General features: G+C 41.4%; 1 protein-coding gene across 2 annotated transcripts in view; it reads right to left on the reverse strand.

Moving 5' to 3' along the window:
* Window positions 1-685: 685 nt before the first annotated feature.
* Window positions 686-25,608, reverse strand: part of LOC119483334 (sodium/potassium-transporting ATPase subunit alpha-1) — a 55,873-nt gene continuing 30,950 nt past the window's right edge. The window contains exons 2-23 of one of the 2 annotated variants that reach the window (XM_037761347.1): window positions 16,635-16,748; window positions 15,855-15,914; window positions 13,524-13,625; window positions 13,319-13,420; window positions 12,259-12,372; window positions 11,745-11,879; window positions 11,162-11,279; window positions 10,802-11,070; window positions 10,023-10,331; window positions 7,870-8,004; window positions 7,264-7,459; window positions 6,996-7,171; window positions 6,577-6,713; window positions 6,277-6,427; window positions 4,356-4,524; window positions 4,113-4,267; window positions 3,874-3,997; window positions 2,342-2,487; window positions 1,870-2,000; window positions 1,491-1,592; window positions 1,247-1,338; window positions 686-1,045 (exon numbers count right to left, since the gene is read on the reverse strand). In XM_037761347.1, coding sequence (XP_037617275.1) covers window positions 1,017-1,045; window positions 1,247-1,338; window positions 1,491-1,592; window positions 1,870-2,000; window positions 2,342-2,487; window positions 3,874-3,997; window positions 4,113-4,267; window positions 4,356-4,524; window positions 6,277-6,427; window positions 6,577-6,713; window positions 6,996-7,171; window positions 7,264-7,459; window positions 7,870-8,004; window positions 10,023-10,331; window positions 10,802-11,070; window positions 11,162-11,279; window positions 11,745-11,879; window positions 12,259-12,372; window positions 13,319-13,420; window positions 13,524-13,625; window positions 15,855-15,914; window positions 16,635-16,748 — 3,066 coding nt within the window. In that variant the 3' untranslated portion in view covers window positions 686-1,016. The remainder of the gene's footprint in view (window positions 1,046-1,246; window positions 1,339-1,490; window positions 1,593-1,869; window positions 2,001-2,341; window positions 2,488-3,873; window positions 3,998-4,112; window positions 4,268-4,355; window positions 4,525-6,276; window positions 6,428-6,576; window positions 6,714-6,995; window positions 7,172-7,263; window positions 7,460-7,869; window positions 8,005-10,022; window positions 10,332-10,801; window positions 11,071-11,161; window positions 11,280-11,744; window positions 11,880-12,258; window positions 12,373-13,318; window positions 13,421-13,523; window positions 13,626-15,854; window positions 15,915-16,634; window positions 16,749-25,608) is intronic. The other variant, XM_037761348.1, reaches the window with a different exon arrangement.

Raw genomic sequence — 25,608 nt, forward strand, 5'->3', positions numbered from 1 at the left:
CAGCTGGCGGATAAGACTTCCCCTTGTTCTGCTGATAACAAAAGCGTGCCCACAATGTGCCCCGTGGGTCGACCTTGCCAACGTAGCGCCACAGTTTTTTACGTAGGCTGTCACAGGTTAGAGATAGATAAAGGCTTTAATAGATGCATTGCTACGTATAAACAGATTTATACAGTACGCCGTCATCATTTTGAAGAATTTAGTTCATTTATCAGCTGCAGAAAAACATGTTACTCTTGTCAGATTGAGGTCTTTCTCTGAGGAAAATCACAAAAAATATCAAATATTTAACAGAAAAATGACCAAAAGCTTAAAATATAGTACGTTAAAAGGATACAAAATTTAAAACCAGAAGGTAAAGTACCTTCAAATGGTACCACAATATTTCTGCAGTAAGTATTTGTCCATCCCTTTGGAGTTACCAATGTATTCCTTGATAAAACAATAAATGAAAATGAGGGTGTGGGTCCATAATCATCTTTATCTGTGTTTGATTGTTTAATTATGACTAAGCATGGATTCCTATATTTTACTCTAATTAGCGTTATCTGAAATGCTGAGAAGAAAAGTGGGAAAAACATACTTCAGGATTTATGTCCCAACCTCAACACAACCATGATTTTGCACAAAAAATGTGATCTTCAGTTACAGTAAAAAGACACAGAATAAATGAGCACAGGAAACATTTGTGGGACCTGACTCGAGCGCATTTTTATTGAACGTTTATAACTGTTAAAAACATGTATAAAATTGGTCCTGTTTCAGAAACAAGGCACGCATAGTCATGTCAATGTTCAGTGTTCATGTCATTATTAGCATTATCAACATCAACAGCATCATCAGCACGTTCCATCTCAGTATTTGTCTAATAGTAGTATCAAGCATTCCCTAATATAAAAACACGTTCCAAGTTTTTTTTCACAGAGGTTAAAATTTTATTCCGAGCAGCAAGACAATAATTCATGCAAAGACGGGAGGTGGAGGAGAAGATGCGAGCTGACGGGACTGACGGGTCTTTAATAGTAGGTCTCCCGTTCCACCCAACCTGGACACACGGGGAGAGGAAACACAGGATTTAGAGGCAACTTCTCGGGTAGATTTGATCTTTATACTTTATTTAAAAAGAGAGGACCTGAGCATAAGAATTATTCACAAAGCAGAGGGAGGCGGAGAGGAAAAACAACAGCAGAGGGAGAGAGAAGTAGGAAAACACAAGAGAAGATAATAAAATGGGTTGTGGACTCACCTCCTGGGCTGCGTCTGAGGATCAGCTTACGGATTTCATCATAGATAAAGATGAGCAGGGAGTAGGGGAAAGCGCAGAACCACCAGTTGGGCCTGGAAACACGCATACAACAAAACGAGATGAGAAACTGATCCAGAGCCCCGAGGCCTGGAGGAGCTACATGTGGTAGGTGGAGCGATTACAGAGTCAACTGGATGTGTTGCACGGCTTACTGGCGGATCGGGAGTTTGTGAGCTTTACGTACTTGAGAGGGTACATTCGGAGGGCGACGTCCATGCCCGGGCAGTAGGAGAGGAAGGCGGCCAGGGCGGTCTCCTCAAACAGCCCAAAGATCAGGATCTTGTTCCTGAAACACACACAGGGGAACAATTAAGACCAAACAAACTCATTTGAGTGACTGAAAATAGATCAGATTGTCATCATCTTGGTGCCAGGATTTCAAACTATTGACTCTGAACCAGATTTTTAAAACACACTTCATATGGTTTAGAGCCCAAAATAAACACTGAGGTCATCTAGAGTTCTTTCCTAGAGAAGCACAGCTGATACAATATGGAAAAGGAGGCATGACAGAGACGTTTCTGATGAAACATCTCACAGCTCAGAGTTGGAGGAGGACTCACTTCATGCCCTGTTGGAAGACAGAGTTCCTCCTGGTCTTACAGATGATCAGATCGGCCCACTGGACGATGACGATGCTGACGAAGAAGGCCGTGTGGCAGGTGAACTCCACGATCTTCCTCTGCTCGTAAGTCTGTCAGGGAACACATCAGAAACAGTTTGACCCTTTGACCTAAACGTAGATGCATGAACAGTGCAAAGGTGTTTTCATAGTTTTGTTATGTTCCGCATGTAACGCAATGTAATGACATCCCCACAAGCATAAAACAGGATGACGCGAAAGACAGAAGTCTTAGTTTTCTGCTTCAAAATGACTGAATGCTTTATATGTTATGGTTTTTATTTGAGATCGATTTAAACAGGATCATGTAGACGACGACTTCTCTGCCACGGGACGTCTGTTTTTAAAGGGTTAAACCAGACGCTGATGGCCAAACTATGACATTCTACTTCTGTGCAATAAATGTTACTGACCCACTGCTGTCCATAGCTGTCCTCCAGATCATTAACATATTTATTGTCCCAGTTCACTCTGATGCCCAGCAGGGTGGCGGGCAGGAAGCCGTTTTCAGCCAGGATCACAAAGTAGGTGAAGAAACCTGCCAGCGCCTGGATCATACCTGCAGGGAGGAAGACGGCATCCGGTTATACACAATCAATCTGATATGATTTGATTAATGACGGAGACTATTCAGACTGATGCAGTCAATTAGACCATTTAGAATTTGAAACCAGGAATCAATAAATGATTAAGGAAACTAATTGGCCGACTGGTCTTTTGGGAGAAATCAGATGAATGAGAAAGTGAACGAGTCAGGAAATTTGATTAGTCGGTCTTTTGGGGGGATTTTTGAAGACTAAACTGTGTGTAATCTGATGAATAACTGAGTAAATAAATTCATCATTGTCTTCTGAGGAATTAGAGGATTAATCAAAATGAATGAAATTGTTACGAGATGAATAAACCATGAAGCCAATTAGATCATTTTAAATGTTTGGCAAGATGCAAAGACACATGATAGGAGAATTAGCCGAGCTGTATCTAAATCTAATTCAAACCCTAAAAAAGATTTGAATTCAAAAGTATGGGCTGGTCAAAATGTTCCTTTTTTTATAGCAAGTGATCTTATTAAGACAGTTAATAGGTGGCAATATACGACAGAGTATTAGGGCCACAATGAGGGAAAAAAGAAATCAGAGATTTCGAGAATAAAGTCATAATATTACGAGAAACAATTCATAGGTTTACGAGAAAAAAAAGTTGTAATATTATGAGAATAAAGTCATAATATTATAAGAATAAAGTCATAATGTTATAGACTAGTAATTGTACGTGGAGCATCAGTTCTACTTTAGTTTAGGGTTCACTAATAACTAAATCCTTCATCTTTTGGCTCATCAGCAGCACATTGTCATGAAAAGATTGTGCATCAAACTGCATTTATGCCAAAGAAAGATCCACACGGACCTGATAGGGAAACTGACTCTTTAGAGGAGGAGATGACTTTATTCTCGTAATATTACAACTTTTATTCTAGTAATATAATGACTTTATTCTGTAAATCTCAGATTGTTTTTTCTCCTCAATGTGGCCCTAATACTCCGTCAAGAGAAAAAGACAACAGCAACGTCTCAACAAAAAAATATTCTCATCGCAACTTTGAGCAAAATGAGTGCAGAAAACAAGCAGATTGGTCTTATAAGGTAGTAGGAACAGGAAGTTCAGGAGGGTCAAGGCTATTCCTGGCTTCGTTACCGAAGAGGGGAAAAATCAAAAGCCAGAGGCACTGCTCTGTCATCACTCACTCACTCACACACACACACACACACACACACACACACACACACACACACACACACACACACACACACACACTAGGTCTCTATCAGTATGAGCCTATTCCTGGTGCATGCCACTCTTCTGCTTATCTCGGACCACACAGACACCGAGCCGAGGAGCCAAACTCCCGGTTCTGCTACGTTCGATCAAAGTGTGTGTCTCTTACCGATCTGTCCGTAGGCTATGCTGATGAGCCTCTCGTTCACCAGTTTGTCTGTTTTGGGGTTCCTGGGCTGTCTCTTCATGATGTCGCTCTCGGCTGCTTCATAAGCCAGGGAGATGGCGGGGACCTGGGAGACGGGACGCAATCAATCAGCACGCTCACACACACGACGTTTACATGCACACTCATATTCCAGAGTATGAAAATATTGTGAACTTGACAGCACATTGGTGCATCTTTACCATGTCGGTTCCCAGGTCGATACAGAGGATGGTGACGGTTCCCAGGGGCAGAGGGATGTTGGCGATGATGAAGAGGAGGAAGGGGGTGATCTCAGGGATGTTACTGGTCAGAGTGTAAGCGATGGACTTCTTCAAGTTGTCAAAGATCAGACGGCCTGATGAGAACATGACAGTCTTTGTCATTTTAACCCCCCAGCTAAACATTTATATTGTCATTTCTTTGCTAAATTTAAGGTCTGTAACCTTCTTCCACTCCGGTAACGATGGAGGCAAAGTTGTCGTCCAGCAGGATCATGTCAGCGGCCTGCTTAGAGACGTCAGATCCAGAGATACCCATAGCGACGCCGATGTCAGCCTTCTTCAGAGCAGGAGAGTCGTTCACACCGTCGCCTGTCACCGCTACAATGGCTCCCTGCAGAGACACAGAAAGAAGCGTTGAGGGAAATTATACTCCGAAAGAGAAGGGAAAGTTAAGAAGAACTCTATTTCTTAACAGAGATACAGAGGAAGAAAAACAATGTCACGCGTTCTCAGATCTTGTCAGTAACAGGTGTCACCATTCTTGCGGTTGGGTGACATTTCCCACAGAATAATTCCCTGTTGTGTGAAAGAAAAGCTGCTGTTTTTCAAATAAAGGTTTCAGGGCAATTCTGCTTCATCTGACAGACCAGACAACATGGGATAAGAGTGAATAAGAGACAGAGGAGAGGTGGAATCAGTCAAGAAACAGAGCTCAGTGGATGTGCTGCGTACTGATTACAGAGAGGGGATTTCCTTGAAAGAAGAAATGACGGTTTTAAAGGACGGGTTCATTATTATTATTATTATTATTTAGGTTTTTATATCATTCTATATCTTCCCAGTGTTTTGCCTCATCTATTCAAATTCAAACATTAAAATTTTGGTTGAAGTAATAATGTTTTAATGTCAAAATACTATTTTCCCAAACCCTTCTAAAAATGTTTTCCCACATGACCGAACGAAGGTTTCTGCACGATGACGTTGCATACACATATATATACAGTATATACACATGTATCATTATCTATCATCGTTGTATTACCTATAGTAACTTGGATGAATGTCGGAAGACTCCCGTGTTCTACGAGGTAAAATGACTGTTTTTTCAATGGAGTCTGGTGGCTTTGAAGAGAGCATAGATAACGGCTTCAGTCCCCCGTCGGAAAGTGCTGTCAGACGGCGAGGTAAAGCGGTGGAAATATTCTAAATATAGCGTACACTTAAACTGATGGCTAAAATACGTTAATCTACTGCAGCCCTTTTCGACTGGGAATGGAAGCCGCTCTCTTCAAAGCCACCAGACTCCATTCACAAAAACAGTAATTTTACCTCACAGAACAGAGGAAGATTCGTACAACTAACTCTTTTAGTTATTTCCAAACGTAGCACAGCTAACGTTGACTCAGCTAGTGCTAGCGTTCACATTATTCATAACCTTATTGATTAGCTCACTTTGGTAACCTACATCACTGCCTTTTGCTAACGGCTGAGTGGGCGTTTCCATTTGAAAAAAACTCAGGAAAAGAACGCAGATGGTGCTCCTTTAAGCACAGAGACACATTTGAAATATAACCTCAATAATGCCACACTGCAAATAGCTTGGACAAGACTAAGTGGCAAATAACAAGTCATTATTGATCCCCCTCCTCCTCCAGGAAACATGTGCGATGCACTGGAATACATTATGTTAATTAGTTCTGCAATTATTGTATTAAATGTGTTTATTTTAAACTATTTCTGCAGAAATATATCACGTAGTCTTAGATATAAAGAGAGTTGTGGTTGCCCTTGATCAGGTGATAATTAACTAAAACATATATATATATATATAAATAAATCCAAAGTCCAATTCCACACAACACTAAACAGAGTTCGCACTGCCTGCTGATACACTCATGAATATTCATGCCGGGTCACAGCTTGACAGATGTTATGCCTGATTATTCAGCCGACTTAGTCGTCAGATTAAAGCAATAATCATAAATAAGCATTGAGGGGGAATAGGGATATCAAATATTCACTCCTGAATCTCCATAATAAGGCGTAGGCACATGCTGTGTTTGTGCTGGTGTTTTTACAGTTTGGCAAAGCCTGCAGAGGCTCATGAGAGCGTGTAATACCTCCTCGTTTGTTTGGTTTCTACCTGTCTCTGGCAGCCCTCCACGATGATCAGTTTCTGCTGCGGGGAGGTTCTGGCGAACACGATCTCTGTGTGGTACTTCAGGATGTCGTCGAGCTGCTCTATGGACAGATCTTTCAGGTCTCCACCGTGGACTACACAGGCCTTGGCATCTCTGGAGGGAACACAAAGACAGCAGGTTACTTAAACGTAGCTGCACAACACCAAAATGATTAGAAACATTTTCCAAATTGGGGCCCAGAACATGACCCTGGGGTGCTCCATTTGTGTTTCCATGATAACTGGACTCCGTATAGTCAGTACCTTGGGTTGACTTCGTTGATCGGGATGTTCAGACGCGCGGCGATGTCCTCGACGGTCTCGTTGCCTTCGGAGATGATGCCCACACCTTTAGCAATGGCCTTAGCTGTGATTGGATGATCACCTGTTACCATGATGACCTAGGATGAGGGGGAACACTTTGATCAAGCCTCCATTATATTGTCACTTGGCATTATGAAGTAGAGATCTATTATTAATAAGGCCACTTGGAGGGCTTACAACTGCACATGTTGTGTATTCATATTTTAACAGGACTGAAATAGCTTCATGTTAAGGAACCGTGTGTAGCATTTCAGGATCTATTAGAAGAAATGGAATACACACCACTAGATGCTGTGAAATCCTACACACTGTCCCTTTAACTAAATAACTCATTTCTCATGTTTTAACATGAGCTTTACCTTGATTCCGGCGCTCCTGCATTTGCCGACAGCGTCGGGCACAGCAGCGCGAGGAGGGTCGATCATGGACATGAGGCCGATGAAGCACAGGTTCTCAGTGGGGAAGTTCACCTCCTCACAGTCGAAAGCAAAGCCTTCTGGGAACTGGTCGTCAGGCAGGTCGAAATGGCAGAAACCTGGAAGGGGCACAGGACGAGCAGCAGATTAGGATGAGAAACAAATACCCAGTGAAGTGATTTTAAGAGTGGTCCTTTAAGTTTCTGCTTACCCAGTACTCTCTCTCCCAGTCCTCCCAGTTCCAGGTAGGCGTTCTGGAAAGCGTCCTTCAGCTCGTCGTCCAGCGGCTGCTCTTTGCCCTGTATCATGATGGTGGAGCAGCGGTCCAGAATCCTCTCTGGGGCGCCTTTCATCACCAGCAGGTGCTGGCTTCCTAAGTCAGGTGTGCCATTTTTGTGAATGGAAAGCTACGAGCACATAAATAAAAAAACAGGTCAGTTTGAGCAATCAGGTGAAAGAAGTACATAAATGATGATAAACCGAAAAAGAGATGACCAAAAACTCAAGTAAGACACAAACTTCATGACTTTCTTGACCTTTAACCTTTTTCAAAATACTTATTAGGGAATGAACAATCATTTTAACAATTAGCAAATAATCAGAATGTTACTAAAGGTCACAAAGATGTATTCTAAGTTTCTTATAAGATCATTTCTACATTGTGAATTTAATGTCAACATGACATTTAATATTTCAGTAAGACCATGACATTTACAAACAATCCAAAAAAATAAATGTAGTGGAAATGAATATTTCTTAAAATGACAAACAGTTGGTGTCTATAGACGAGCGGTTCATTAAGCTCCCGGTTCTGTACCTGGTATTTGTTAGTAGAGTTGAACGGGATCTCAGAGATTTTGAGGCTCTTATCTCTCATTTCCGCGACTGACCCGCAGCACAACTCGATGCATTTCAGCAAGGCCGACTCGGAGGCGTCACCGGCCACATCTCTCTGGTGGAGGAAGGTGGAGAGGCACAAAGGTCAGAGGTCACAGAAGCCAATGTTTCAGTTTTTTTTATATTGGTCTTTATATGTATAGACTTTGAGTCTGAATAACAAACATCCTCAATAGACTTTAATTACTCAATGCCGCAAGTGCGGACTGTTTGCGGCCAAGTCATTTTAAGTGTTATTGTCCTATCCTATTATATAGTTTTGCTGTTGTTAAACACGGCCTATATTAACTTCCATTCATCAAGATGTGCTCTGTTCAAGATGAGAGAAGAACTAAGATTTCTTCAGGAATTTAAGATAACACAGGGTGAGGAATTGGGTGCTACGGGAATGAATCCTAAAACCTGGAAATGAGTTTTTAGCACTTCCGGTTGTGTATTAAGTGATCATTATGGGGCTGAAGTATTCCTTTAAAAAGCAACAGCCAATGGGGAAACTCCAACACTGGACCGACCGATGCTGTAACTTCATTACTATCTCACTCAGTCAGTAAATCAGGGACAGACGTTTCACGTTTACAGGGCTGGCCCACGCTTTGCTGCGCTCCAGCCAAGAATAATGAGCAGTGAGAGAGAATGAATGGTAATTAGAGCCGTGATGCCAGCCAGACAGTTACAGGTGATTAACACACACAGATACACACACACACACACACACACACACACACACACACACACACACACACACACACACACACACACACACACACACACACACACACACACACACACACACACACACACACACACACACACACACACACACACACACACACACACACACACACACACACACACACACACACACTGTATTACCACGGGGTGGAAACCAGAGAGCGGGCTCCAAGGAAAGTCTGGGAGCCAAGAGACATACGTACATCTGGGTGTGTTTGACGGTGTGTGTTTTAGGGTGGGGTGGGGTTAGGAATAATTATGTGTTGTGTTAACTCCAGGGAGAGTGATAGAAACTGGAAAACAAGCCTGTTGGTGTGAGAGGAAAACAGCTCTATAAAGTGGATAATGTCTGATATTAAGATCCAAAATGAGTACAGGGAAACACACTCTTAAGGCCATATGGACACCAAAGAGGACAAATGGTCCAATATTCAGTTTTATTTGCTAACGTAGTATGACACACATGTTCTGTTACTGCAGTGATGCAAACATCAGGTGTCCTGATATAATAAGACTTTATCAGAAATTAGTATTGTCTATGGCCATGGATTTAAAATAGGGTTGTGAGTCGATTAAGATATTTAATCGTGATTCATCGCAAATTAATCACACATGTTTTATCTGTTCAGAATGTACCTTAAAGGGACATTTGTCAAGTATTTAATTCTCTTATCAACATGGGAGTGGGCAAATATGCTGCTTTATGCAGATGTATGTATATATTTATTATTGTAAATCAATTAACGACACAAAACAATGACAGATATTGTCCAAAAACCCTCACAGGTACTGCATTTAGCATAAAACAATATGCTCCAATCATAACATGGCAAACTGCAGCTGTTAAATCAAATATCAAAACGCCTTATTATTGCGTTAACTTTGACAGCCCTACTTTAAAGTCAAAAAATGTAAACTAAAATGTATTTTTCATCATTTCAGTTGCTCATTTCTCACACTTGAACAGGTGTTGGCATTACTAGAAATGAAGCAAAGCAATATCAGGAGAAAAAGAACAGTAGAGAAGAGGAGCACTTATTTGGTTTAACTGTAATTTTCAAACTGTCTAAAAAAAGGCACAGTCGAATTGGAAAATGAGTCAGCAGTACAGGATTTCTAAATCCTGCCCACATAATGAGCACACAAACTAAAGACCTAGAACAACAGAATAACGCTCTGTTGTTGTTGAACAAAGGATGAGAGATAATACAGACTTCTGCTTTTAGTTCAAATAGCTAATTATTCCTCTAATGACGTTACACAAGTCATGAGAAAAAAACCTGCGAGAGAAGACTTAATATTTGGAAATATTTATTTATGTAAAAAGAAAGAGAAACCTACCTTCAGGATGGGGAGGTTGGACTGCTCCGCCAAGAAGACGGCGCGGTTGCAGAGCCCGGCGATCCTGGCCAGGGCGCCCCAGGTGGCGGAGCTCCTGTCGAAGGAGGTCCCGCTCTGGTTCTCGGTGGTGTCGGCTTCGTGGATCTGGTTGTCGAACCACATGTGGGCCACGGTCATCCTGTTCTGGGTCAGGGTGCCGGTCTTGTCGGAGCAGATGGTGGAGGTGGAGCCCAGGGTCTCCACGGCTTCCAGGTTCTTCACCAGGCAGTTCTTCTTCGCCATGCGCTTAGCGGTCAGGGTCAGACACACCTAGAGACGGGAGTGCTTGGGTCAGTTTTTGGCAGCTTAGATAATATGGTGTACGGTCCTACACCCCTAACCATTTATCATTATTTATTCATGTGTTTATTTATTTTCTTTCTTTTAACTATGATTATTTAATTTTGTTTTTATATTTGTGTGTATTTATTTATTTATTTTTTTGTACACTTCTTTTCCTTGCGTGGTTTTAGTTGTGTATCCTGTGAGTCTTGTCATGGGTGGGGGGCGGATGGGATATCCATCAGTCCAAACATGTTCGTACAGTGGATTGTCAGAGTTGCATTGACAAAATTCAGAAATAAACTTTGTTAAAAAAAACCGATCACTTTGAATGATTAACTAATGATAATGTAGAAAAACAAAGATTTTAAATTTGGGACGGTCCGCATTCATTTCGGTTCCGGTAGGATGGTGATCCATAGTTCGACCTTTAATACACAACAAACACCAGGACTCACGGTGACGGTAGCCAGGAGACCTTCTGGCACGTTGGCGACGATGATACCGATGAGGAAGATGACGGCCTCCAGCCAGCTGTACCCGAGGGCGAGGGAGAGGACGAAGAAGGAGACGCCCAGGAAGACGGCCACGCCGGTGATGATGTGGATGAAGTGCTCGATCTCGATGGAGATGGGGGTGCGTCCGACTTCCAGTCCGGAGGCTAGCGTGGCGATGCGACCCATGACGGTGCGGTCTCCGGTGCTGATCACAATACCACGGGCGGTTCCTGTAGAAACGACGGTTAGATATATATTTTCACTGATTCACTACAGATAAAATGTGTCTGTGAACGCCTTTGGTGCATCCTGTGGTCGTACCTTCAACACAGTTGGTGGAGAAGAAAGCGATGTTCCTGGTCTCCAGAGGGTTCTCGTTGGAGAAGTCAGGAGTACGGGTCTGGGGCTCTGATTCGCCGGTCAGAGACGAGTTGTCCACCTGAGGATTGAAACACAGATTGTGATTGACGGAACAAAGAAAAACAACGTGGCTACAGGAAAGAGAGACACAAAGTTCCTCTCTCAGGGAGGAAAACAAACTGTTTTTACTCCACATGTTAAGCCCTTTTGTCAGCCTTTGATGGTAGATTCGGTAGTGGAGCAACAGCTAGATGCTGCAGACGCGATACAACAATGAATGATGCAGACGCTGATGGAAAGGCATGGGGAATAACTGGGTCAAGTGTTGCTCTTGGGTGTTGGGTTCAGTTCAGGACCCAAAATGGGTCACAGGCTTGTTTTTGTCCCCATAATAAGATGAAAAGGCTTTTTATCAAAATAGTGACTGCGAATGACAAGTTTAAGAGGGCAGGCTCTACTTCACAGTCACAAGGCACCGTCTGATAGTTAAATGTCAGTGATATGAACAAAAGGGTGGTCGACAGAGGAAAATGACTTCACCCACCTTGCAGCCATGAGCGGAGATGATTCTCAGATCAGCGGGGATCCTGTCTCCACCTTTCACCTCCACCAAATCGCCGACCACCACCTCCTCGGCGTTGATACACTTCTTCTCGCCGTCGCGGAGAACCAGGGCTTGCTACGAGACGAGACATGACGGAGACGGACACTTATGTAAGACAAAGGAGAAAGTGAGACTGGCCGTTTTTAGCTGCGTCTACTTCCCACCTCCTGCATGAGGTTTTTTTTTTCATAATAGTGAAAATGATTAACCTCCAAATGATTTAACAGGGCTAATGAGATTCAGATGTCAAGAGGACTCTGTTGTTTTTGTAGCGCAAAGAGGATAAGACCTTGAATTAACATACTGAATTAAGAGCTGACATGGTGACAACACCGAGGCTTTTTCAAAGAAGAGGTTTCACTTCATTTGTTGTGAGCTTGGTACAAAAAACACGTCGAAGCAGAAGATCAAAACTAGATGAAATGAATAAAGGTTTAAACTGTGAGAGGGGCACCTGTGGGACCAGGTTCTTGAAGGAGTCCATGATCTTAGAGCTCTTGGCCTCTTGGTAGTAGGAGAAGCAACCAGTGATGATGACGACAGCAGAGAGCACGACACCCAGGTACAACTGTGAACATAGAAAAACAGATTTACGTCTCATTTTGGGGAACAATATAGACAATTTCTTTGTTTGTGTATCGCAACAGTTTAACCCAACGTTTCAATTAGGAGCCAGCTTCTAACATTATCTGCGGTTCCCTTTCTGTAAAACTGTCTTACCCTGAACCACAATCACCTCACAATAATGAAGAAATAGTTGTTTTTATTACACTGGTGCTGGTAAACTGTAGGGGTGAATCGATGCAGCATAGTATCGCGGTGTTTTGCGTGGCAATATTGTATCGATACACGGACGTAAAGTATCGATCTTTTATTCAATAAATGATTAAACTCTTAACAATCCGACGCTATTCTGTCGTTCAGAGGTTGTAGCGGAATCAGTCTTAGAGCTAGAGTGAAGATCCTGGTATCACGTGGAACTAGACAACCTAACGAATCCATCGGTACCAACCATGTCATGTTAGCTTGTCACAACGGAGGCTAGATAACGCTCCAAACGTACGCTAAATTTTGGCGAGGAAAAACTGGCATGGCCATTTTCAAAGGGATCTCTTGACCTCTGACCTCAAGATATGTGAATGAACACTGAGATGAACAGAGTGAAAACTATATCTTATCGGATAAAACCGATGTTGTGAAACTGCATAATATGCAGTTGAAAAAAAGATAAATGGTAATATATCTTATCGCAAAACGTTTAAAATTGCAGTAAGATCAAATCGTGATAATATCGTATCGTGGGGCCTCCCATACCTAGTAAACTGTAAAGTTATTCGATTATAATACCTACTTATTGTCAATTTCATACCACCAGCAGATCATAAGACATACTTTGCCCTAATAAAAACATATAAAATAGTCAAAGGATGGCTCATTAATGCTAAGCTGTGATTAAACCATGCTCTATACCGTCACATCAATGCACTACATAGCCTACAAGGACCTGTTCTTACATTGTCATTAGCAGGCTCATCCTCCATTACAGCCTGGATACCATATGCCAGGAAACAGAGGAGGGCACCGGTCCACAGAAGCATGGAGAAACCGCCAAACATCTGAGGGGAAAACAGAACAGGAGTGACCTCTTAAGCTTGAAAATGTGAGTTTTCTCAGTTTGTGGAAAGCTGTATATTAGGAGAGCGAGGCTGCACGTGTTACCTGCTTGCAGAATTTGACCCACTCCGGGGTGGTGGGAGGAGGAGTGAGGGCGTTGGGCCCATCACGAATCAGAATCTCAGCAGCCTTCGCACCAGTCAAACCCTGATGTGAGAGGAAGATACACAGTTACAGTAGCTGAGAGAAGTCAGATAAACAACCATGTCTCATTGTAAATACATCCTTGTTGTTTGCCAGCCAACCACACGTGTACACACAAACTCACTGACACATATTTAAATCCAGGGGGGGATGTAGGTGCTACTAGTTGCCTAGCAACACAGCATCAACAGAAGAAAAAAACAGGGCCGTCTCCTTCATGAGCAGGTAGGAGGAGGAAAACAGAAGGAAGGAGAGAAGTGGAGATAAAAGAGGACATTAGAGGAGAAGCAAATAGGATCATATGAAATCAGGGCACAGGGGCTTCTGCGGCTTATAAATTATTCACAACCGCTGCACACGCATGCATGCACGCTGAGCGCGGACACCCCAGTTTAGAGGCACTCATTAACTATTCTCCTTGATCTTTCCTGCATCATCAGGGGCACATTTGAATGAGGAGAGAGGGCGAGTTGGAGTGTGTGAGTGAATGCGGTGGCTTGAAGGCATGTTTGCATTCACACCAATTCAGGCGTCGTGGCGACAACGCCAAATTTCACATTCATTTGAAATATGGCGACGCAGCGGCTCGTAGCGAAAAGTTGAATCAACTTCTGGAGAAAGCCGACGTGATGTCACACTGAGGTGGCCAATCACGTAAGCGGTGATCCAGAGCCGTACGACCCAATCACGAGGCAGTACAAAGACGTTAAACATCGTGCAATCGCTTGGCATTAAATGGGCCGTGACGCTACATGTCCACCAGGTCTGGCGAGGACCTTAAGGGATGTGTTGCGCCACTCAACTGGCCGCTCAAGCGGTGACATACCCTATAGTGGAATGCACCTGATCAAGCACCTGATCAACCATCACAGTGTGAAATAAAGTGTTACTGTTTTACTGATATTCAGTCAAAATATGTGATCGGGAGATCGGCATTAATGCTTTCTAGTCGCCGATCCCTGGTAATGCTGCATTGTGAACAACAAATCGACAGGAGGAGAACTCGATGGCGGTTATATTCGAGTTACATTATGGTGCGAAGGTAAATTATAACGTTATTATGATTTGTGTAAATATAGTTTTTGGCGAGAAACTTGAATAAATCCAGTTGTTTGAAGGAGATGTTTTCATAACAATATAAAATAGATAATAAAGAGAGAATTATGACCCTTTTAACTTCCTAACACTAGCTCTAAGCAGCTTATAATATATCATTAGAACTACTAATGCCAGGATTTTTTATTTCCTCATTTGAAGTGTGTTTTTTAAGCAAATAACCCTTGTAGATGACTACAACAAATTAAAATGATAACATGTCAATTTAAAAACAACAACAAAAACTGTCTGTATTGGCCGATAGGGCTCATGTATGATCGCAATCGGTATCTGCGGCAAAAAAACGTGATCGGTACATCTCTAAAAGTTAGATTTGCTCCCTTTTTTTCTGCCGATCCGATCCGTGACTTTTGTGATCCGTTGCACACCGAACCCGATTGGTCCCTGGTTTTCCTGCTCGCCGTTTCGCATCTTGCTCGTAAACTTTCGGTTATTTCTCTAAACAATCAATCAAAATCCACTTCTGAAAACATTTTAGGCAAGAAATAGGCGATGCCACTGCTGAATCTTGTGTCACTTTAGGACTAGATCGCCTCGTTTAACAGCTTGGTCCGAGTTTTGTGAGCCGGCCGCGTCGCGTTGGATGGGCTCATTTGCATTAAGTTGAGATTTTTCTACTTTATGCAAAGACAGACCCTCTCCAAAGGTAACAAAATCCACCTGCCAGCACCTCTACAGCTAAATATTGAGATCAGATCATCCAGCTCCTGTTCCCTGCAACCCCCCCCTCCCTCCTCTTTCTTCTTTGTTGAAGACATCCTGGAGAGCTGAGTCTGTAGTGGCTGATCACATCCTCTGTGACATTTCCTTCATGATGTGAGAGGAGATCTCCTCCATCTTTAAAGTCCTCTTTTTAATTCATCTGAGCCGCATTAATCATTCAGTCACTGAATATCAACAGACAGACTCAAGAGATATTTGATATTTATCTCATCTCCATGATAAAAGCAGACACTTTAACAGAAATCCTCTCTTCAGAATGACATTACAATGCCAGCGTTTGGAGACAAGGACACTGGCTGTCAGAATAACACCTTAGTGTGACTTTTAAAAGCTACATTTCAGGTACAACACATTCAAAACAATCACATAATACAACACATTGATCTCACTCACATTGCTGAGGTCTGTTCCATATTTGCGGTTGAGCTCATCGAGAGTCAGCTTGTGATCATCCTGCGAGGAGAGAAGAAGGTGGCGTCAGTCCAGTGTTTTTGTCTGTATGCATGTGTGTGTGTCCGATATGCCAAAAAGCCGGTGACATTCACATCTCATCGTGTGCTGACCTTTCATTTTTTTAAATGACGGAGAAACGGTCAAAGCTTTAGGAGAAAGGAGTGAATGGACGAGAAGACGACAAATGACACAGGGGGGGTAAGAAGAAAGGAGGAAGAGAAGGATAAAAGGGAAAGAGGAAGAGCAGAAGGAAGATGGCAGGTGAGCAATAAATTGAGAAAAGAGGAGCAGTAAATGAAGGAGAAAGAGAGGACAAGTAGGAAACACAATATATCTGCAATTTTAAAATGTAAATTTAAAGCATTACACCATGCAGTGAAACCTAGAATTGAATGTCATACTCAAACAGTAAATAATAAGCTGTAATGGATCCAGAAATCTAATTATATCTACTTTTATAGCTTCATACATGATACAAAATAACATTCAATTATTATTTTGTGCCATTATTCAAGGCATTTCAGTACTTTAAGACCTTGAATTTATCATATATCATAATATAATAGTTCCTGTGTGTGGTTTTACATGAGAGAGAGGCGGTAAGAAGAGGCAAATGAAGGGAGGAGAGGTAGAAGACATAAAACCAACATGATGGAGAGGATGGGATAGTCATAAAGGAAGCAGGAAGAGCTCCTGAGGCTGATGAGTGAAGGCACTCACCATGTCCACTTCCTTCTTCAGTTCATCCATATCCTTCTCTTTCTTCTTCCCCTTCGCTTTCTTCTTGCTGCACTGCTCCGAGGTAGCAGCCAGCTCATACTGCTCGCGTCCTTCCTGGAAACACAACGAAGGAGGGGGGAAAAAAAGGAAAATAAAAACATTAATTAGTAACGTATATTAGTGATGAGCAATGCTGCCCTCAGCAGAGATAGAGACTGGCAACTGGGACACAACATAAGCTGGGTTTTGGGACTTTTAGTCCCAGGAACTACTTTGAATGGGTGATATTATCAGAAAGTGAGCCTCAGTTAACACATACATTTGTGCGAGTAAAGCAATAATGTACCGAAGCGCTTGATACCGACCATGGCTGTATTACAGGCTTAAATGGGGTACTTTTAGAGGCCTGAAGATGTCAAATCTCAAAGTTATTCAAAAGCAAAGTTTTTTAAAAAGTCTCTCGTGAAAACTCCAGTAAGTCTGATGTCATATCATTTGGGCTGCAAAAAGTTGATGAAACTATTACAGTCACAACTTGTGTGTGTGGCAACAAAAGAGACCCTGCATCAGCAACATGCTGACTACTGCTGAGAGGTGTCTGATGCAACGGGAGCACGTCTGGTGTCTGATGATGACTCAAAATGCCAGAAGTCATTTCGTCATGCAGCGTCGTTTTGAGAACTCCATGTGGGTCAGCGCACTTAGAAAGCAGATATAAAAGAGAGTAAACACAGCCAAGTTTGAGAAGTGAGAAAACTGTGGCCTAAATTGCAGAGACAAACTTTAACAGACAGTCCAAGGAAAGAAAATAGAGGCACCTCTTAACTTGTCACACGGAGTTAGGGCGTGAGATCAAGAGCCCTGTCGGATGAGGGAAAGAAAGTCTTGGATGCCATCTGTCACTGCAAAAACAACTCCATGGGGATCCAGTTTTTCAGGATTTGCAAATCTTTTCTAACTTTCTATTGTGAGAGCAGCTTTTTAGGAACTATTTTCCTTTTGGTTTGGTCCAAATCCATCAGCTGGTTATTAATTAGACTGAAAATTCAGCTTAATATGTGTGATTATTGATCCATGTACAGGTGATATGAACATCTCTTAATCTGCGGTACATTCACATATCGTGATAAAAAGGTTCTCAAAGGATCAGTCGAGCTCAAGAGTGACACTTTGACAGTGTACATCAACAATGAAAGCAAAGGGAGGAGCGAGCATTGTGTCGTTTTTGGTCAGTTGGAAGATAAGTGCTTTTTGTTGCATGGCGAGACAGATTAAGCTTCGGGGTGAAAACTAAATTGTTTAACACCCACGTTTGAGTGTGAAAAACACACAACGCTTTACTCGTTCACCAACAGCTTTCCTGAACATAACCTCGCCAATTAAAGGAGCTCAGGCAGCCAAACCCCAGAGTGGAACAATAAACCACACTGGAGTCATTTACTGGTAATCACACTTGGGGACATTTGGTTGATTTTAAGTCTGACTGTGACACAAATTCTCTCGCCGTAGGCAGGAAGGATTTTAATTAAAACCAGGGTCTCACAGAAACGCACACAGTTTAAGTTGCACAAAGTATCCTGACTGCTATCACGCCATCAGCTGTGGCTCTTTGCCACAGAGCGACAGGGCTGTCTCCTCCACATACATCCCCTCTCATTATCAGCGGCCGCTGTAGCTGACAGAGCAACAAAAGGCCCGAGCGAAGATTGCGTCTTCTAGACGGCTGGAAGCCAGACTGTGCGTGAGACAGAGCGACAGGGAGAAGGTGAAGGAAGGAAGGAAGAAAGGAGATTAGGGACAGAAGAGGAGGTGAAGGGAAAGTGAACTCTGCATAAAGGGATGGGAGTGCTAAATCATGCACTGAATATGAACGTAAATCACACAGCAGTAAACAACCAAAATACTTCCATCATCTCATACCCAACGCAAAATAATTCACCAAGCCAGTGTGCCATCATCCATCCTGCCCGCTGTCTTGCCATAGGTATAATCAGGTGAGTTGCCACCAGCACCTGTATGAGCCTACACTCCACTTATAGACACCCTAACTTATTTATTCCATGTTATCCATTAGGGCTGCACAATGAGAATAATAATGTAAAGATGATCATTCCCTTGAATATTCCAAATCATATCGCTATAAAATAGTCGCAATTAGATATTTTTTCTAAATCATGCAGCCCTACCTGATATACTTCTTACAAGAATATGAAAATCCTTCTTCCAGACTGAAAGTCGATACCAAGATACAAACAAACCACCAATTTAAAGTACCATTTCTTGTTGTTTTGGACCATAAAACATCTGCTGTGCAGCTAGCATGGCGTTCCAGTACCCATACTACCATACAATTTAGCATGCCGGAAAGAGATTTAGTATATCCCATTACATAGTATGTCAAATGCAGTATGCCAAAAATACCAGGATGTCCTACTACATCCGGTCACGTTTTGCATGCTATTCCTGCCCACAATTTTCTGCACAGCGGATATATGAGCAAGTGTTAAGTTAAAGGCCCAATGTTATGAGGAAGTAGTATGTCCAAATCCTGCATGCAACAGTAAGGGCAGCTGCAGTGCGCAAGAAGTAAAAAGAAAAAGTTTTGAGATTTGAAACGTAGCCATCGTCTTGTTTCTATAAATGGCTTCTTAATGAATTTCCAAACTATTTACAATATTATGGTACATATTGATATTGCAATATAAAACTACATGTATTTCATCTATATTATCCACTCTGTGAACAAATCAGTGCCCGAAAAGGGCATTTATGTACAAACTGTTGCCTAATGTGTGTATGAAATGCATACAAAAATACATTTAAAGTGGGATATATTACCAACATATAGGTAGAAATAGAAATGCATCCAAGACACGTGTGATGGTCATGTTACTGCTGAATTAGGGCAGCTTTTTTTGGTCCAATTCAGGCACTGGAACAAACACAACATGATTAGCATCCATGTGTTTGTGGCTTTGGCCCTGAAGGACTGCTGGCAGCATCACTTAACAGGTGAAACATGTGTGTGCATGTGTGTGTGTGTGTGTGTGTGTGTGTGTGTGTGTGCTAATCACAGAGAGCCAGAGAAAGTTACGCCTGTGTGTGTTTCAGGTAGAGGTAACAGGAGATGGCAACACTAGAAGCCAACATCGATTAGCAGTTAAATTTCATCTATAATTCAGTCCAGTACAAGCATCAGAGGTGTTAGAATGCTAGCAGTGAAGAAAGGAGGCCAAGTGACTACAAACGGCTATTTGTCTGCATGCAACGCCACCGCGTGCAGAAGCCATTTTGAAAACTCTTTAGAAGGCGACATATTTGACACAGAATGACCCGCGGCGGCATGACCACATATGGACTTCCTGCACACGGCCCCAGTCATGGAAATATGCTAGCTAATATTGTTTTTCTACTGCAGTCGCCTTTTCAAGTTTCCCAGGGAGCCGGCGGAGCAGAGTGTGTGATCCAGCACATGTTGTTATTGTTGCTCCAGCCCCCCGGCCGGCTAAGCTGGGAAAACACCGAGCCTGGTTCTGGATCACTGCGGCCACGTTGTAGCCTCTGGACCCCCGAGGGCCCCCGGGGGCCATCTGGCTTTAGGCAAATAATTCACAAACAGTGGTCCACGTTGGAACGCAGACTTTATTCCCAACAGACATGACAGAGGTACTTCTGGTTAGCTTGAGCTTCATTCAAATACTAAGATATTTCCTTTTTATATTTATCTTAACATTAGAATAGGTCTATCAGAATAATAATAAAATAATAATGTTGTCATATCCAGATTTAATTTCACAACAACCTTAATATACCGGTAGATATTTAGAGATATCTAAAAAAATAACCTCATTTTCTAAAACTATTTGTAACATGACATCTTTTTCTAAAGACTAAAACATCGATCGAGAAAATAACTGGCAGATTAATTTGATGACGGAAATGCTGTTCTGTCTTTCAGAGGTTGTAGAAGGCTCAGTTTGGAAAGAAGCTATAAATAAAACAAAATAATAAAAAATATAATAAGGTGGAAATAAAACAAAATAATAAAAAATAATAAAATAAAGAAGCTAGAAATAAAACAAAATAAGAACAAATATAATAAGGTAGAAATAAAACAAAATAGTAAAAAATATAATAAGGTAGAAATAAAACTAAATAATAAAAAATGATAAAATAAAGAAGCTAGAAATAAAACAAAACAAGAACAAATATAATAAGGTAGAAATAAAACAAAATAAGAAAAAATATAATAAGGTAGAAATAAAACAAAATAAGAAAAAATATAATACGGTAGAAATAAAACAAAATAAGAAAAATAAAAAAATAAGAAGCTAGAAATAAAACAAAATAATAAAAAATAATAAAATAAGAATCTAGAAATAAAACAAAATAAGAAAATAAGAAAAAAAAAATAAGATAGAAGCTAGAAATAAAGCAAGAGCAAAGCTACTGGTATCACATGAAACTAGAAAACCTAAGGAATCCATTGGTACCAATCATGTTAGCTTGTTGGGAAGAACACTAAAAAAAGCTACAAACTTACGCCACATTTTGGTGAGGAAAAAGTGTCATGGCCATTTCAAAGGGTTCCCTTGACCTCTGACCTCCAGATATGTGAATGAAAACTCTGAGATGAACAGAGTGAAAACTGGATCTTATTAAATAAAACAGATGTTGACAAACTGCATGATTTGCAGTTAAAAAAGCATTAAAACTACTTCTACTGAAGTACCTATAATCACAGTAGAGAAGGAAAGGTGTATTTTCTAAAATGATCTAACAATGATGACAAATAACAGTAATCAAACAATGCTCTTTGGTTACCCGAAGAGGCCTGTATATCTGCAAGAAGATCCAAACAGCTGGTAGCCTATTACAAGTGCACCACTTCCACTAAATAAATAGAGACTGAGGAAATGGGAGAGTAGAAATGTTAACCCATTTCAGGGCATGATGTCGTCCCTGGCAACAGACTCAGAGAGTGAGTCGATGTTCAAAACTCAAACTGTGATATAGTGTTGTGGAAAGCTGCTCCCATGTTGGACCAGCAGTTGTTTACATCTGACGAGAGACGGTGAAGCTGCTGCTGCTCAGTCCTCCTGTCTGCTCTTGACATTTCTTGAAAAGTCAAGATAGTCGCAATCAGACAATTGCCAGCAAGCTGCTGATGACACATCTCCACCCTCATCAGTGACATTTCCTTCATTCTGTCTGTGCACGTTCTTTATTCTCGGTAGTATGGGGAGTTTGGGGACTGCATGTACAGTAATTCACGGCCTGATAATCTCAAAACACCTGTGTGCAAAGCCATCAGACCAGACGATTTCACTCTGAAGTTCACTCACTTCACACTCTCAAATAAGCCTTAGACACCCCTCAGGGATTTGGTCAGCTTACTCATCTTACTCACATTAAACAGAAATGAGTTCCCCTACCAGAAACCACTTCCTGGTGTCATTTTGTACTCAGACATCCAAAATCACATACTATGCCCTACATACTCAATAGGTGTACTATCATTCAACATACATTTGTGTGTATAAACAGTAGTATGTATCTTTTCGGACGCACTGAGCTGTCATGTACACTTCCTGAGAGCCTCCTTGCCAGTTGGAGACGTGTAACCACGGTAACCTGTACCATCCTCATGTGACCAGGAACGACAATTTCTTAGAATCAAAGTCTGAATTCATTTAAAATATATATTACGCCTAGGAAAGTCAAATCTTATACTCACTCTTAAACTGAAGCGTTATTGATGTTACAGAGCTGGCCGTCAACGTCCGTTGTGAACACTGTCGTCACTATCGCATTGCATTGTGGGATATTTATGCCGCCGTATTGTCAAAGAGTATTGAAGCCAAGTGAAGAAAACTCCGGTGTTTTTTTGACAACAGCCACTGCCGCCATTTTGGACTGAAATATTATATTTATAATATTGTATTGTTCAACACAAGCCATTTCGGTAGAATATGACAATAGAATAATCAATTTGTTTTACTTTTAAGGCGGACGTTTGACTGGTAGTTGCTTTCAGTCCAAAATGGCGGAGGCGTAGCTCTGCTGCTGGGCGCTGATGTTGCAATGGAACGAACAATTGACTTTCACTTCTTGGCGATATACGTTCTTTGGTAGTGTCCAGCGTTGCATACTGTAATATTTCACCGGAAATAGTATGCAATTCGCGTACTATTGGTTTCATACTAAGGTTTCGGACATACTAGAAAATCTCACATACTGTTCAAGCGTACTACGTAGCGTGTTAGTGTGGAATTTCAGGCGTAACCTTTATAAATGCTCCACTAAACTTTTTACTAGAGTCCTTGTTGATGGTTTTTAATAAGATGGACACAATCCTGTTTATTTTGTACATGACATCATATTTTCTGAAGCTGATTTGGCAAAATACAACACAGACCAAAGCTATTATACTAATCACAGATACGTTATTTAACATTTCAAAGAAAGCTCCTGCAGTAGAGATTCTGCAAACTCCACTAATAGTGCCTCCTCTAAATGTTAGCCGTGTTATTTTACACATTTGTGTCGTGATTTTGGCCCTACTTTTTTAGAAAAAATCCCTTTTGGTATTCACCCTATGTTTGATGCATCAAAGGTGAAATGTATTTTGTTATGCAGTGCTGTTTTCCACATAAAAGACGGTGTTCTCCCACAGGAGACGAGAAAGTAAACCCCGACCTCGAGGAGTAGCATCCAAGGTCAACACATCAACATCGAAAAACTAATCAAAGTGTAAGGAGGAACAAAGGGATGGAGGGTGAGAGGAGGGCAGAAATGGAAGGATGCTCAGATGGAAAAACAAACAGCATAACGCGCACAGAGAAGCCTACTGGACACAGAACAATAGCCCTTTGTACAACTTCCACAAAATCTGCATCAAAAACACAAACAAAAGGCTCAGAAATCTTTTCATATGACTGTTAAGACCACGGGCATGTGAGCCACTTTATCCGACCAACACATTTTCTTAAGCCTTTCAAAATGGAGTATGGCCAAGGAACAAAACTTTACAAAAATGTGGCTTATTGTTTTGGGCTGTTTTGTTTGCACTATCAACCAGGCTGCAGCTGAATCTGATCAGAGTTTTAGTGCAGATTACGGACTGAAAAGCCTCATTCAGTGACGTCAGGATCAGTTATACCAGTTTAAGGAAGAGAAAAGCCAGGATTTGTGTGAGAACCTTTCAAATAGTTGAATGAACGAGCCTCTCCGAATAGCAATGAAACCCCCAAAAACACAAGAATTTTTGAGGCCTCTTTCCCCCCCTTTACTTCCTTTTTTTCCTCGCCTGAGAGAACAACGTCCTACAGGCTTCAACTTTCGTCAGAGCAGCGTTCGGTCAATCAGCCGCATATTTTAAAGCACACACTTTTTTGACTTGAATTCCTATGAACTGTCCTTCCTGGTGCCAGCGGGGTCTTTAGCCAGATTCACAAGCTGTTCATTCAACTGTGCCGACACACACAGTCCTGGGACTTTGCCCGGTTGCTACCAGCGACCATTGCCACACCTCTTCAGATATATGAATGGACAGTCAAGTGTTGTAGCCCCCCCTCTTTTCCCCTCTCTCCTTTACTCCTTCATTTCCTCCAACTACTTTCCTGTTTAAACGGTGAACAGAAAGTGTGTTAATTTACACGCGGTCATGTTTAACACTCCCTCCACGTCTTGCGCAACTTCCAGCAGAACAAAAGTGAATGAATGAATCAATGGCTTTCCTTGTTGGAAACTTTTTCTGCTGCTGCCAGGGTGACGCACAGCACCACCACCAACAGGACAAATCTGCTACCATCAACTCACAGTGCTTTTGTTTGTCATGTGAATGTGGTGTCATGGGACTTAGCCATAGTGACAGTAAACTACAAAAAAATCGATACAGCTTATTATCGCTATATTTTGCGTGCAATATTTTATCGATACAAAGACGTCAAGTCTCGATCTTTTACTATATAAACTATTAAGCTCTTAACAATCTGACGCCAATCTGAAAAAAATTAAAATAAGTAGCTAGAAATAAAACTAAATAAGAAAAAAATAAAATAAGAAGCTACAAATAAACAAAATAAGAAGCTACAAAATAAACTAAATAAGAAAAAAAAAAAGAAAAAAAAGAAAAGAAAATGAGAAACAAAATAAGAAAATAAGAAGCTAGAAATAAAAACAAATAAGAAAATAGAAAAAAAAAGAAAAAAAAGAAAAAAAGAAGCTAAAAATAAAACAAAAAAATTGTTTTGGCCGACAAGTTGCACCCGAACACACCGCAAAGACTACAGGCCAGTTAACACGTACATTCTGCGCATGCTGAGATGAAATAATTCTCTACACCAGCAGACAGCGGTAGTGTGTATTCATCAATCAAAAAGGGAAACCAGAAGACCGAGGACGGCGATATACAAGCCGTTGTCATGATACATGCATGAAACAAAGTGGCGTTTGCCGACCATTTTCACGCCACTCTCACTCCCCACTTAGCTTCATTCCAGACGGCCATGTGGTTGTGAAGACATCCATGTATTGGAATGATCAGATGAAATAAAGAGTTGACAAACTCTATAATCTGCAGTTGAAAAAAGGTAATAAATCGCAATATATCTTATCGCAATACTCAGCATGTGGCAAAATGTTTAAAATCACAATATTGTGACTTAAGTATCGTGATTATATCTTATTGTTGGGCCTCTGATGATTCTCACCCCTATAAACTACCTCTCAAAATGTGCAGAAAAACATTTGAAAATGTAAAACAGTATACATTTCTTGGCACTTTAATCTCTGCTAACCTTAAATGTGAAAGTTTATAAAATCTTACAGTTGCAATCCTCTTCGATATGGCATCCGGCTGCTGACGGTGGGTCGTGTCTAGAAGGTAACTTGAAAAAACGTGCAAACACTCTTGTGAGATTCGCTGCCCGACAACCTATCCTGTCCTTAACCATTCAAGATCAATGCCTAA

Source organism: Sebastes umbrosus, chromosome 24, assembly GCF_015220745.1.
Source record: "Sebastes umbrosus isolate fSebUmb1 chromosome 24, fSebUmb1.pri, whole genome shotgun sequence".
NCBI lineage: Eukaryota > Metazoa > Chordata > Actinopteri > Perciformes > Sebastidae > Sebastes > Sebastes umbrosus.